Genomic DNA, 11,252 nt, shown 5'->3' with positions numbered 1-11,252 from the left:
CAAACAAAAGAGGGGGCCGCAGAGGAGACGGAAGAAGGAGTCACCCACTTCTTCCAGGCAGCGCGGGGCTCCCGAGTCCTGGGACAAAGCGGCGGGAGCCCGCAAACTGTGGCGGGCGTTGGGGCACGGCTGTAGCCCTCGCTCTGAGGTGGGGCGGCTCGCTCTGCCCCCGCCGGCGGCGGGGAGCTGGGCCGGGACAGCCGCGCACCCGCACCTCCCCCGGGAACGCCTGGCCGTGGCCCCGGCCCCAGCCCCCGCTCGGGCCGCCCCACCTGCGGCCGGTCCGCCGCCCCGCAGCGCCGGCCCCTGCATCCGACCCGCCCCGGGGCCGGTGCGCGGGGGGGAGGGGGGGAAGCTGTGGGGGCGGTTGTTTAACCCTTTCCCCGCCGGGCGGCTCCGGAAACGGCCGAGGCGGCGGCGGCGGCCCCGTGAGGCGCGGCGCTGTGTCCTGTGCCCGGGCGGGGAGGGGTGGCGCAGGGTGGGAGCGAGCGCGGGGCGGGGGGGCCGCGGGAGCCGCTTCCTCCTTGCCCAGCCCGGCCCGGCAGAGGCGGCGGGAGGAGGAGGAGGGCGCAGAGCACAGACATGGCGGCCAACATGTACCGAGTGGGAGGTATGTGGGGACGGGGCAGCGCCCGCCCGGCGCCGGGGGGCCCTGCGCCCGGCAGCGGGGACGGGGCCCGGCCGGGGGGCCCCGCCGAGCCGCGGGCTGCGCGCACCGCGCCGGGGCGAAGAGAGGCGCACCGGCCCCCTTCGCCTGCCGTGGCCCCGAGCAGGGCGGCCAGGCCCGGGTGGGCGGCGGGAGGCGGCAGCCGGCCCCGGCAAAGGGGCCGCCGGGCCCTCCGCGGGGCGGAGGGGGAGGACGCAGGTTCCTCCCCCGCCAGCCCTGTGCGCCGGGTGGGAGGCCGGCCCCCACCGCCGAGGAGGAGAAGGGCAGCGCCGCCCTCCGCGGGGAAGGGGGGAGCGGCGCCGCCGGCTTCCTGCCCCTTCACCGCGGCGCGGGCCGGGCACGGCCTGCCTTCGCGCCTCGTCTCCTTCCCCGGTGAGCGGCGAAGGGACCGACCGGCAGCCCGCCGACCGGCGGCCCTCCGGCCCCGCCACCTGCCGAGCCAGCGCAGCAGGCTGGCCCGCCTGCGAGGCGAGCGAGGGGCGGCCTACCGGGGCCGTGCGCCCCCGGGCCGGGGGCCTGCCTCGGCCCAGCCCTGCCGCCGCTGCGGCCTGGCGGGCCCGGGCGGCGTGGCGCGGGCAGCTGGCGCCCGCCTCGGGGGGCGCCTGGTGGCGCTTCCCTCAGTGCCGTTCCCCGGCCCCCGCTCCCTCCCTTTAACGGCGGAGTTTCTCCGCGCCTTCTTTCGTCTCCTGGGGATAAGTAATAAATCCGACTGTGTATCCGGGGGATTGCTGTCAGCTTTCCTGCTTACAGACGTGACCCCTGAGGAGTGTGCTGATACGTGACTGCTTGTCACTGGGCGAAGGGGGGTACTTAGGCGGTAAAAAACACGGCAAGCGTTTCTCTTCCAACCCCTCAGCCTGTCGAAATAGACACTGATAACTTTCTGCTGCCCTCCCTGACGAGTGATCGTGGCCGTGTTCCTAGCGCTGTGACTCAGGTGCACTGCTGAAGTTAGGCTTTCAGTACTTGGTGCTCAAAACCGGGTTGTCTCCTCCTGCTCTCTCCTCAACAGCCTGAGGTGAGAGGGAAGATGCAAGGAAATGAGGGGTGATAGTTGTTAGTTTTAATCTCTTTCTGCTTCTGATTTGAGATACGCTGATAGATCTACAAATCAGCCATCTGCATGCTCCTTCGTTAGGGCATTCAGATTGTAATCCCATCAGCGTTTACTCATGAAACTAATCCATCTCTGAGCAGCCCTGTTGGGATCTGGGCAGGGTTTGCTTGTTAGGTCCTCAATTCTCAGTTTTTTCATTGTAATCTTAATAAGCACTTGTGAACAATATCCAGAGATCATATTTTTCTTTAGGGCTAACTGAGCTCCCCGAGGTTCTATTTCACTGTAATGTGGTGTCAAAGCACTGCAGAAGAGTTTTAGACGTTGTTATGATCCCTCCCACCCAGTATTTTAAATAAAGTTTGCAAGATGCACAGTGCAGAAGTCAAATATCAAATGTAGAGTGTGGTTAGCATTTGACAGGTACTTTTTCATTTGATGAAAACAACTTTTGAGAAAACTGTTGAAGGAAATGCGCTGCATGTCAATTCTTTGTATGTTACATGGGAGCAGCTTTCAGGATATGAGTAAACTTCCATATACTCTATGAAAATATTTTTATATTAGTGATGCTATAAGAGATTTTGTCCTGGAAGAACCTCACTAACCTCATGACTGTTGCTGCTTAACGTAGTTTGCGTGTTACTGAACAGAGATGACAACAAAAGCAAGTATCATAAAATGTACATTACTCATTTGGACAGCTGTACTACCACAGCACCTGATGATAAATGTGAGGTAGCATATCTTACAGAAATATTTGGTATCTCTATAATATAGAAACTCACTAAAGCGCTCAATTCTTAAGTCTTCCCTAATCGATTGTGAGAAACTGCTGCTTTTGTATCGAGATTTATGAAGTGTGTGGATTACTGAATTACAGTGTAAGTTCCAACACAAGACATTTAACTTTATTTCAGCGTGATTGTTAAAGCACGTGTAGTGCAGTTATAACCAGAATTTAGGAACAAATTATGTTAAATCTCAGTATAGAAATACTTCACTGTCTTAACATTTACTGAGAAATCTCAGCTTTTTAACAGCTACTAGGTTTAGAAGAAAATTTTTGCACTAATAATGATACGCCTTTACGTATTATTTTTTTGTATTTCAATATCTTTTCTTTTTTCATTGCAGATTATGTTTATTTTGAAAATTCTTCCAGCAATCCATATCTCATTAGGAGAATTGAAGAACTTAACAAGGTACACGAGTATCTAAGATTCTTGCTTAACCTTTGACAACAGTCAGTGCACTTTTCAGAAACTGAGAAGGATTTTCATCCCATAAGATTTCTGTTGTGGTAGAATTTTTTTTTTCTGCTTTCTTGAGATTTGCTATGTACTTTGTATATGTTTCAGTTACTGAAATCTTGCTATGTGATATCCTGTAATTCTGCCCTGTTATCTAAGGAAAAAACCCAGTTGATCATTCTTGGTGAACAGGAGTACTCTGCTGTAAAAATTTCCAGGTGAATCCTATGAATGCTTGAGGAATTCAGTTCTCTGTATGGTGATGCTGTTGTGAATCCATCTGGAATGATAGTGATCATATAATGTGTCTGCTTTTGGATGTATGTGTAAAGATCTAGTAGGTATCAGTGAGACTTTGGAGTGATCAAATAACAGAATATGTGACTTCTGTGGCTGCTTATTGCTCTGCTTATTGGCAGCTGTGAATGAAGGACAAGCTTTTGAATAGAAATAGAGACTGTATTCTCTGTCTTTACCCTGAGTGTATTTTTATAAAGAACGGAGGCTTTTCAGAGTGTAATTTTGGGGAAAGTGTGATTATTTTTCTTCGTTCTTGTGCTACTAAGAATGGTGTGGGATTTTTTTTTTTTTTTTAGCGTGGCATTTTTTTTACTATTCCATCAAGTGGTGTTAACACTTACTGATACATTATGTCAGAAGTTAATGATCAAAATGCCTATCATGATGTAAATAATGATAAAGGGTGTTTTTTTTCTGTGATTAGAAAGTAAATTAAAAAATGGGTGACCTGCAAATGTTTTCTTTCTTATTAATGGAACATAACACTACTCCATAGCAGACGTCAGCCACATTACGTGTTAGTGCTGTCCAACATAACATCCACTGAACTTGTGCTCAGCCAATAATTTTTGACTTTTATTGGAGAATAATATTATTTATTTACAGTAATTGAAGTGATTCCAATCATATTCTGAATGTAATGTTTATTATCTTTAAACTGCATTGCTATAATTTAATCTTGCTCGTGGATGGTAGAGCAGAGTCATGCATTGATTTTGTTTTTTTATTTTATTTTTTTTTTAAAAGAGAGTTTCTATGATACAGTCCAGATATCTTAATTGTGAATTATGTGCTTTCATGTGTTAAAATCATTGAGCAAATAGGAGATGTTATGCAAATATATAATGAAATGCTTTGATTATCATTTTACCCGAGATAAGATGCTTTCTTTTTTTTTTTTGGTAAGAAACTTAATTAAAACATCCTTTTCAGTGCCACATCTTGAGTTTTAAATAAGTAACTCAAGGTAATGAACTAATTTTGTACTTTTCATAACAAGAAAGAGGGTACAGTTCTTCAAATGTTAGTAGATTCTTTACATTATCAGGCTAAAGAGCATGATCCCTGTAATGAGTCATGAAAACAACTGTGAGCTAAATAGCTCTTTTATCTCATGAGCTGCAGTGAATTTTCAAATAAACCATGTTATATTAAATATGATTCAAAAAAAAATGCCAGAGCACTTCGAAATAGACATTTCTGTCTAAAGCTGGGTTGCAAAGAAATGTTCACAAGCTTCTAACATTTCTTAAGGATTCTTGTGTTAATATGATACTGGCATTATATCTCTAAAACAACTGAATAATATATAAATTCTTAGGGCTAAATAATTACAATCAGTACTGTTATCTGATCTGAAATTTATATTGGCCTGTGTCAGGAAGTTTTTACTTATTTGAGTAATTCTGTTGATTTCAGCCTGACTGATCATGTGAGAGCTATTCATATGAGGGAAAATTGCAAGCAGAGGGCATTTAATTTGTATTACTCACCTGAGGAAGGATACATTCTGACTTGATTTATCTTTCATTTTTAGACTGCCAATGGAAATGTGGAAGCAAAAGTGGTGTGTTTTTACAGGCGAAGAGATATTTCCAACAGCCTTATAATGCTTGCAGATAAGCATGCTAGTAAGTAGATTGTATAGGGCATTTTTTCTTTCCGTCACAGCCTGTTCAGTTTCTGCAGCTACTTAAAATTGCATTTCTTTGGCATGGGGAATATATATTTATATTAGGCATTAATTAATATCCAGTTAGATGCTTAGCATTTTCTGATACTGGTCTTGCTCCTAGTAGTTGTTTCTGGGACTTAAGCTGTATTAAAGTGATTAAAAGTCTCCATTTGAAAAAAAAAAAAAAAAATTTTCATCTGGACGGTACAGCTATATTTCTTTCTTTATGTCAGAAGTAAATCTTGGGTGTAAGTCGATTTAAGCTTAAGAGCATTCGTGAGGATTTGATTTGACTTTTTTGAGTTAGACATAAATGTGTACTGCTTACTGTAAAGAATGAAATTATCATTGGAGGCTGAAAATCACTGGAGGTTGTAAAGTAGCTGTTATGTGCATTTATGCTAAATGTAGATATTAATCAGTAAAATAGTAGTAAGCATCATCTCATTGGTTTTTCAGAAAAGCAACAAGTGGTAATAGGGAAAAAAGTCCTATTTTCGTCATGAACTTAACTTTTTTTGGTAGCTGCCATTTGGTCTACAACTGAAATAAGCTATTTTTCCATAACTTTATAATGAAAATTATAATTCTCAAGACAAAAACAGAACATAAAAAAATGGCGTGTTTGAGAGAATAGTTATTTGCAAAATATTGCAGTCATGTTTGTAAATAACTGAAGTGTTAAATATGTCAACATCCAATAAATTTCTTGCCATACACTGTTAAGAAGCATTGTGATTATAAATGATACTTGAGTTTTCAAAATTAAAATATGTGAATAAGTGACCTAGGGATTATAAATCTCTGTTCTCTAATTTATCGGGATGAATCTCTTTAAAGACATTACCTAATGTCATATTTCATGTGCAGATATATGATGGAGTAATTAGGCACTTAAAAAAATACCTTACAATTTGTTTAACGTCAAATTCCAATAATTTTACTCATACAAGTACCGTTAGTGAGGAGAAACAGCCAGCTTTTGGCTTTTGTTTTATTCTATCATTGGTCCTAGAGAAGTGGAGGTGATTTGAGTACACAGTGTAAAGTACTACCTTGGCTTTTAAAGAAAGAAGATACATCTTGCTCATGTTCTAAGGGAATGATTTATTTAAATGTTTTTCTAATATAGTTGAGTACACTTTATAATTATTGGTGACCTATTTCATGGTAGTCTGCCCCCACAATCATTAAAGTCTTTTGAGTTCTTACATATGAAATGTATAGAAACATAGAACTTCTAGTGAGCTTCACTAAGCTTTCCAGCACATTTTTTTGTTTTTCTTTTCTAATGGAGGGGGCAGGGAAGGATGGAAAGGATAACAATTTTACTGGAAATACAGGTTTTTTTCATTTGATTTTTAAAACATGAATCTTGTAAATTTTTTTGGTTGGCTTATTTTTTAGAAAAGGGTGCGTTAGTTCTGTGGGCATCATTTGATCTGGAAAAGTGAATAAGATTTTTCTGTTTCCTTTGTGAGTTTTAGATTGCCATTTTGTCAGCACTTTGCTATAAAGGACTTGTTGATGGTCTGTTGCTCTTCCACTATAGCATACTAGGGGTTTGTTGGTGTCAGTAGAAGTACCATGGAATCTTCCATCACATTTTCTCTATTGAGATTCTCTTGTTTTCTGGCGAGAAAATAGAAATGCATTTTCTAGCTGATTCAACAAGCATCTTTAGAATGCCTCTGTCTCACAGGTCGTAAGTCTTCTAACCCAGCGTTCTTATGGATTAGGTTTCTCTGTGGACATTTTCTCTGTACATAATGTTTTCTTTCTGACCAATCTGTGGAATCTGTATAGCTAAGTTATCTTACGAGGTATATGTTACAGTTACAGAGGACAGCACGTAGTGAAGGATTGCTTGCCTGGATCTTTGTACAGCTCATAACAGCAGATGTATTTAAATGTCAAATCACTTTAAATGTTTTGATTCTGGAATACCACAGTGTTCTGTTTAAAAATACGATGTATGTAAACAAAATATTTGTATATTTATGAATTGAATGTTTTGGGAATGTCTTATATAGCTAAACATGTTGATGCTTCAACAATTCTACCTGGTTTGTTATAAAATAAATGCTAAAAGAAATGAGTTTCTTACAGAATGGAAATTCTAGTTCAGTCACTCGTTACTCTAGTGTACGTGTCTAGAGAAGTCTTTTAAGTGTAGGATCTACTTGATCTTTTCTAATGACATTTTATATTGCTAGCAATTATTTTTCTTTCTTTGTGATAGAGAAAACTGTCCTGAGTATTTTTGAAGATATTGGCAGGTGGGGATTGGGTTTTTTTGGGTGACACTTCAATTTCTGAAGGTTGCATTTGGTGATATAGGTATGGTCTCATTTAATAAGAGAAGAAAATAGCTTCCTAAGAAAATATTTTGGAACTTTAAGAACAAATTTTCAATAACTTGAAAAAGTTTCAAAACAATTTTAAAGAATGTTCGGGAAAAATGGAATGAAGTAGATTGTGACACTGTCACTGGTAAAGAGTAAATATACTGATTTTTGGTGTTTTTTTTTAAATTTGTTTTTTATGTTGTCTTCAAAAAAGTTTCAGGCTATGAAAAGAAGTTGGGGCGGGGGGAATATCAAGTTTTCCTTAGGCCATTCTAAAATACTCAGGTACAGAGGAGTTTCCCTTGATTTTAAAGCATCTGACACTAATCTGTGAGGAAAGTGCATTTCCTCCATTTTTTTCTCTGGTGTTTCTGGTGGAAGTTAATTAACAAGCATTTTTATTTGTCTACCAGCATTATGTATGATGTCAGTCTGGATCTGGGGATAGTTCTATAAGCTGACTTGTAGCCACTGAAATCCAGGGCTTTTGAATGTTTTATGGGCCCTTGAAGACATTACGTTTTTCTGCCTTTGATTTCTGTTACTATAAAACAGAGTGTATGATAAGGCCAACTTGAAAGCCAAAACAAAATACTGGACAAGATCAGCTTCTTGGTCCTATGCAGCCTCCTAAACTGAGCAGGGGAGTTCTGTTGGAGTGTAGCACCCACCAGCAAGACTTAGGTTGTAGTTGTTACCATAGGGTCACTGCAAGGGGGTCATTCTTTTCTTGGCACAGCAGAGTAAGGCTTACTTTATGGGGAAAAGAAGGAAAAGAGATGTATAGAAGATAGCAGGCAGTACAAGAACTGTTGCAACTGAATTACATAAGCAAATGAACTTGGAGAGCTGGGACAAAAACACACAGCTTGTTAAAATGGGTGAAGCAAACATAAAGGGGTGGCATAGTGATGTTTTCTAACCAAATGCTGTGATTGAATGAGAAATTGCCAACTGTAGCTGGATCTATAAAATTCAGATGATCCTTTATCTAAAGTGGAGTTGATGTAAATATTTTAGGGCAAGGTTTTAATAGGTGGGGAGGGGGGACTATACTAGCTCTGTACCAGCACTGGGTTTGGGTTACAGTGAATGGCTCAACTTCTGTATTTCCTTCTTTTGTAATAGTTATGCACTTTCTTCAAGCTGAATAGGGTGGCCTGAGTGCATGATGCCATTTTTTACAGTTCTTTACATTTTACATTCTTTATCTGGTCATGTGCTATCATGTAATAGTATGTCTGAAGTCATTCTCTTATTGCAACTCCTCAAACAGCTTTTGCCTAGTCAGCCACTTGGGGAGGATATAAAAAAAATTCTTGTTGTCAGAGGCCTTTGTCTTCTGATTTATTAAGAGAGCTTGCGTTGACGTAGGTGTGCTGAGCTCCTGACTAGATACCCAGAATTTTTCTGGGCCTATGATAAAGCCCACTATATATTTTTTTCTTATTAACAAAATTGATGCTCTTCTGAATGAGACAGGAATCAGTTTAAAAAAAATCTGAGGCATATTGGTTTCAGTGACTGAGAGATCAAAAGTAAAACTGGGATTTTTCTAGATTACACAAGCTGTAGTCAAAATCTCCTTTTTTCAATCTCAGTTGCTCTTTGTAGAGATCACTTCCTGGCTTTACTTCTCATAGTTGCACTTTCTTTAGCACTTTTCTTAGCCTTCGTCTCTTGAACAGTCGTATTTCATGTCACACTGCTTTGCAAAATGGTGTTTCTGCTACAGAATTTTTGTACACGATAGATTTCTAGGAAGAAAGGAAATGTCCTGCTAGTGATCCAGTGATTCCTGTTGAACAATTGGAGTCTGTACTCAGTTCTTGCCTTGGTATGACACTGATGTATTGTGATCAGAAGCAAATCAAGTAGTCTCTCTGTACTTTAGTTTCTTCATCTGTAAAGTAATGCTCTTACCAGAAGGTCTTATTAAGGTTGGTGAAAAATATTTTAATATACCAATACATTTTTATAGTTCCTATTAAAAGATCTCGTAGCGCCTTACAAATAATTAGTCTAAAAACTAAGAGTTTGTCGTATATTAACATGAAGAATGTTCCAGCTGCCCTGGAAATAGTTTGATCTTGCACAGCAGTTTTGCTGTTGTTGAGCTCTCTTACTTTTATGTAAAGATGCTTTGTATTTGTGAAAAAAATAACAATTATTTTGCATATTTTCAATCTCTCTTAGTATTGTAATAATTGACCAACATTCCAGATGCATCCAAGAGAATGAAGCTGTTAATATTCCATCTGATTTTTGGGAGGCTTTTTATTTCAATAGAGCAGCAGGCTAGCAGGTAGCATAGAAGATGGCAAGAAAATGAGCTTAACTTGAGAAATATTGGTTAATATATTTCATAGTAATGCAGATTACTCATTAATATTCCCAAAGATACACAAAACTGAAATGTGAATTCCTTTCATATGTCATCAGTTTTTTTAATATATGGTTGCTGTTGCGTAGTGGTATTCTTAATGCTCAATTCCAGGAAAAACACTGAGAGTTTTTCCTGCCCTCTTCAACAATTGAAGAAATACAACTTAACAAGTTTCATTTTTCAGTATTTTTCTCAAACGTACGTAGCACTAAAACAGGAATAGGGCAATTCAGATATTCGATCTATAAGAAAAAAATTATGTGTGTGTGGAGACCCTGGGGGTTCAGTAAAGAACTTCAGAGTAAAATGCCTAAAACCCTTTGTGGTGTTCAGTGTTCTTTTCTCTTAGTCACATATTTGACTCAGTATAATTCAAAACATTTATAATCTAGTATTATTGGGTTATTTTTGTCCAAGCAGATAAAAACAGAACCAAAAATTTGGTGGCTTTTTTTGTTGTGGTTCTTTTTCATCATAGTAGTTCTTTACATCCTTTCTGAATAACAGCTTTTTAGTTTGATGTACATGTTTCATTAATCACAGTCCCTTTTCTAAAAAATCGCTTTAAGATGAGAGACTTTTTCTGTTACTTAATTCAAATCATATCATGTCTTAGCATAAAAAGTATCTTTTGACTGGATATTTTATTTGAAACCTTAAATTGGCTTTTTTTTTTTTGTCCCATTAGTTCCCTTGAATACCTGTTGTGTCCACAGCCTATGTTTAGTTAGAAGCACCTTTGGTCAAATCAGTGTGAGAGACAAATGCTAATTCTTCCATTGCATATGATCCATTTTCTCCATGTCCTGGTTTCGGCTGGGATAGAGTTGATTTCCTTCCTAGTGGCTGGTGTAGTGCTGTGTTTTGGGTTTTAGTAATATTGATAACACGCCGATGTTTTGGCTGTTGCTAAGCGGTATTTACACTTGTCAAGGACTTTTTTTCCCAGCTCCCCATGCTCTGCCAGGTGCCCAAGAAGCTGGGAGGGGACACAGCCAGGATTGTTGATCCAAACTGACCAAAGCAGATCATCCTGAGTGCTATCACATGCCATGTAGAGAATAACCAGGGGATCAGGCCCAGCCAGCATGGGTTCAGGAAAGGCAGGTCCTGCTTGACCAACCTGATCTCCTTCTATGATAAGGTGACCTGCCTAGTGGATGAGGGGAAGGCTGTGGATGTTGTCTATCTAGACTTCAGTAAAGCCTTTGACACGGTTTCCCACGGCATTCTCCTGGAGAAACTGGCTGCTCATGGCTTGGACGGGTGTACTCTTCGCTGGGTAAAGAACTGGCTGGATGGCCGGGCCCAGAGAGTGGTGGTGAATGGAGTTTACTCCGGTTGGCGGCCGGTCACAAGCGGTGTTCCCCAGGGCTCGGTGTTGGGGCCAGTTCTGTTTAACATCTTTATCAATGATCTGGACGAAGGGATCGAGTGCACTCTCAGTAAGTTTGCAGACGACACCAAGTTGTGTGGGAGTGTTGATCTGCTGGAGGGTAGGCAGGCTCTGCAGAGGGACCTGGACAGGCTGGATCGATGGGCTGGGGTGAATTGTATGAGGTTTAA

The 11,252-nt window shown here is 41.4% G+C and overlaps 1 protein-coding gene across 1 annotated transcript in view; it reads left to right on the top strand.

The window, feature by feature from the left end:
- The first annotated feature begins 476 nt into the window (after nucleotides 1-476).
- The window catches only part of MTA3 (metastasis associated 1 family member 3), a 146,401-nt gene continuing 135,625 nt past the window's right edge, over nucleotides 477-11,252 (top strand). The window contains exons 1-3 of the mRNA XM_075496308.1: nucleotides 477-610; nucleotides 2,862-2,929; nucleotides 4,815-4,908. Of these exons, the coding sequence (XP_075352423.1) occupies nucleotides 583-610; nucleotides 2,862-2,929; nucleotides 4,815-4,908 (190 nt within the window). The 5' untranslated portion in view covers nucleotides 477-582. The remainder of the gene's footprint in view (nucleotides 611-2,861; nucleotides 2,930-4,814; nucleotides 4,909-11,252) is intronic.

This window comes from Mycteria americana, chromosome 3, assembly GCF_035582795.1.
Source record: "Mycteria americana isolate JAX WOST 10 ecotype Jacksonville Zoo and Gardens chromosome 3, USCA_MyAme_1.0, whole genome shotgun sequence".
Classification (NCBI taxonomy): domain Eukaryota; kingdom Metazoa; phylum Chordata; class Aves; order Ciconiiformes; family Ciconiidae; genus Mycteria; species Mycteria americana.
This window is presented reverse-complemented; position numbering and strand designations above follow the sequence as displayed.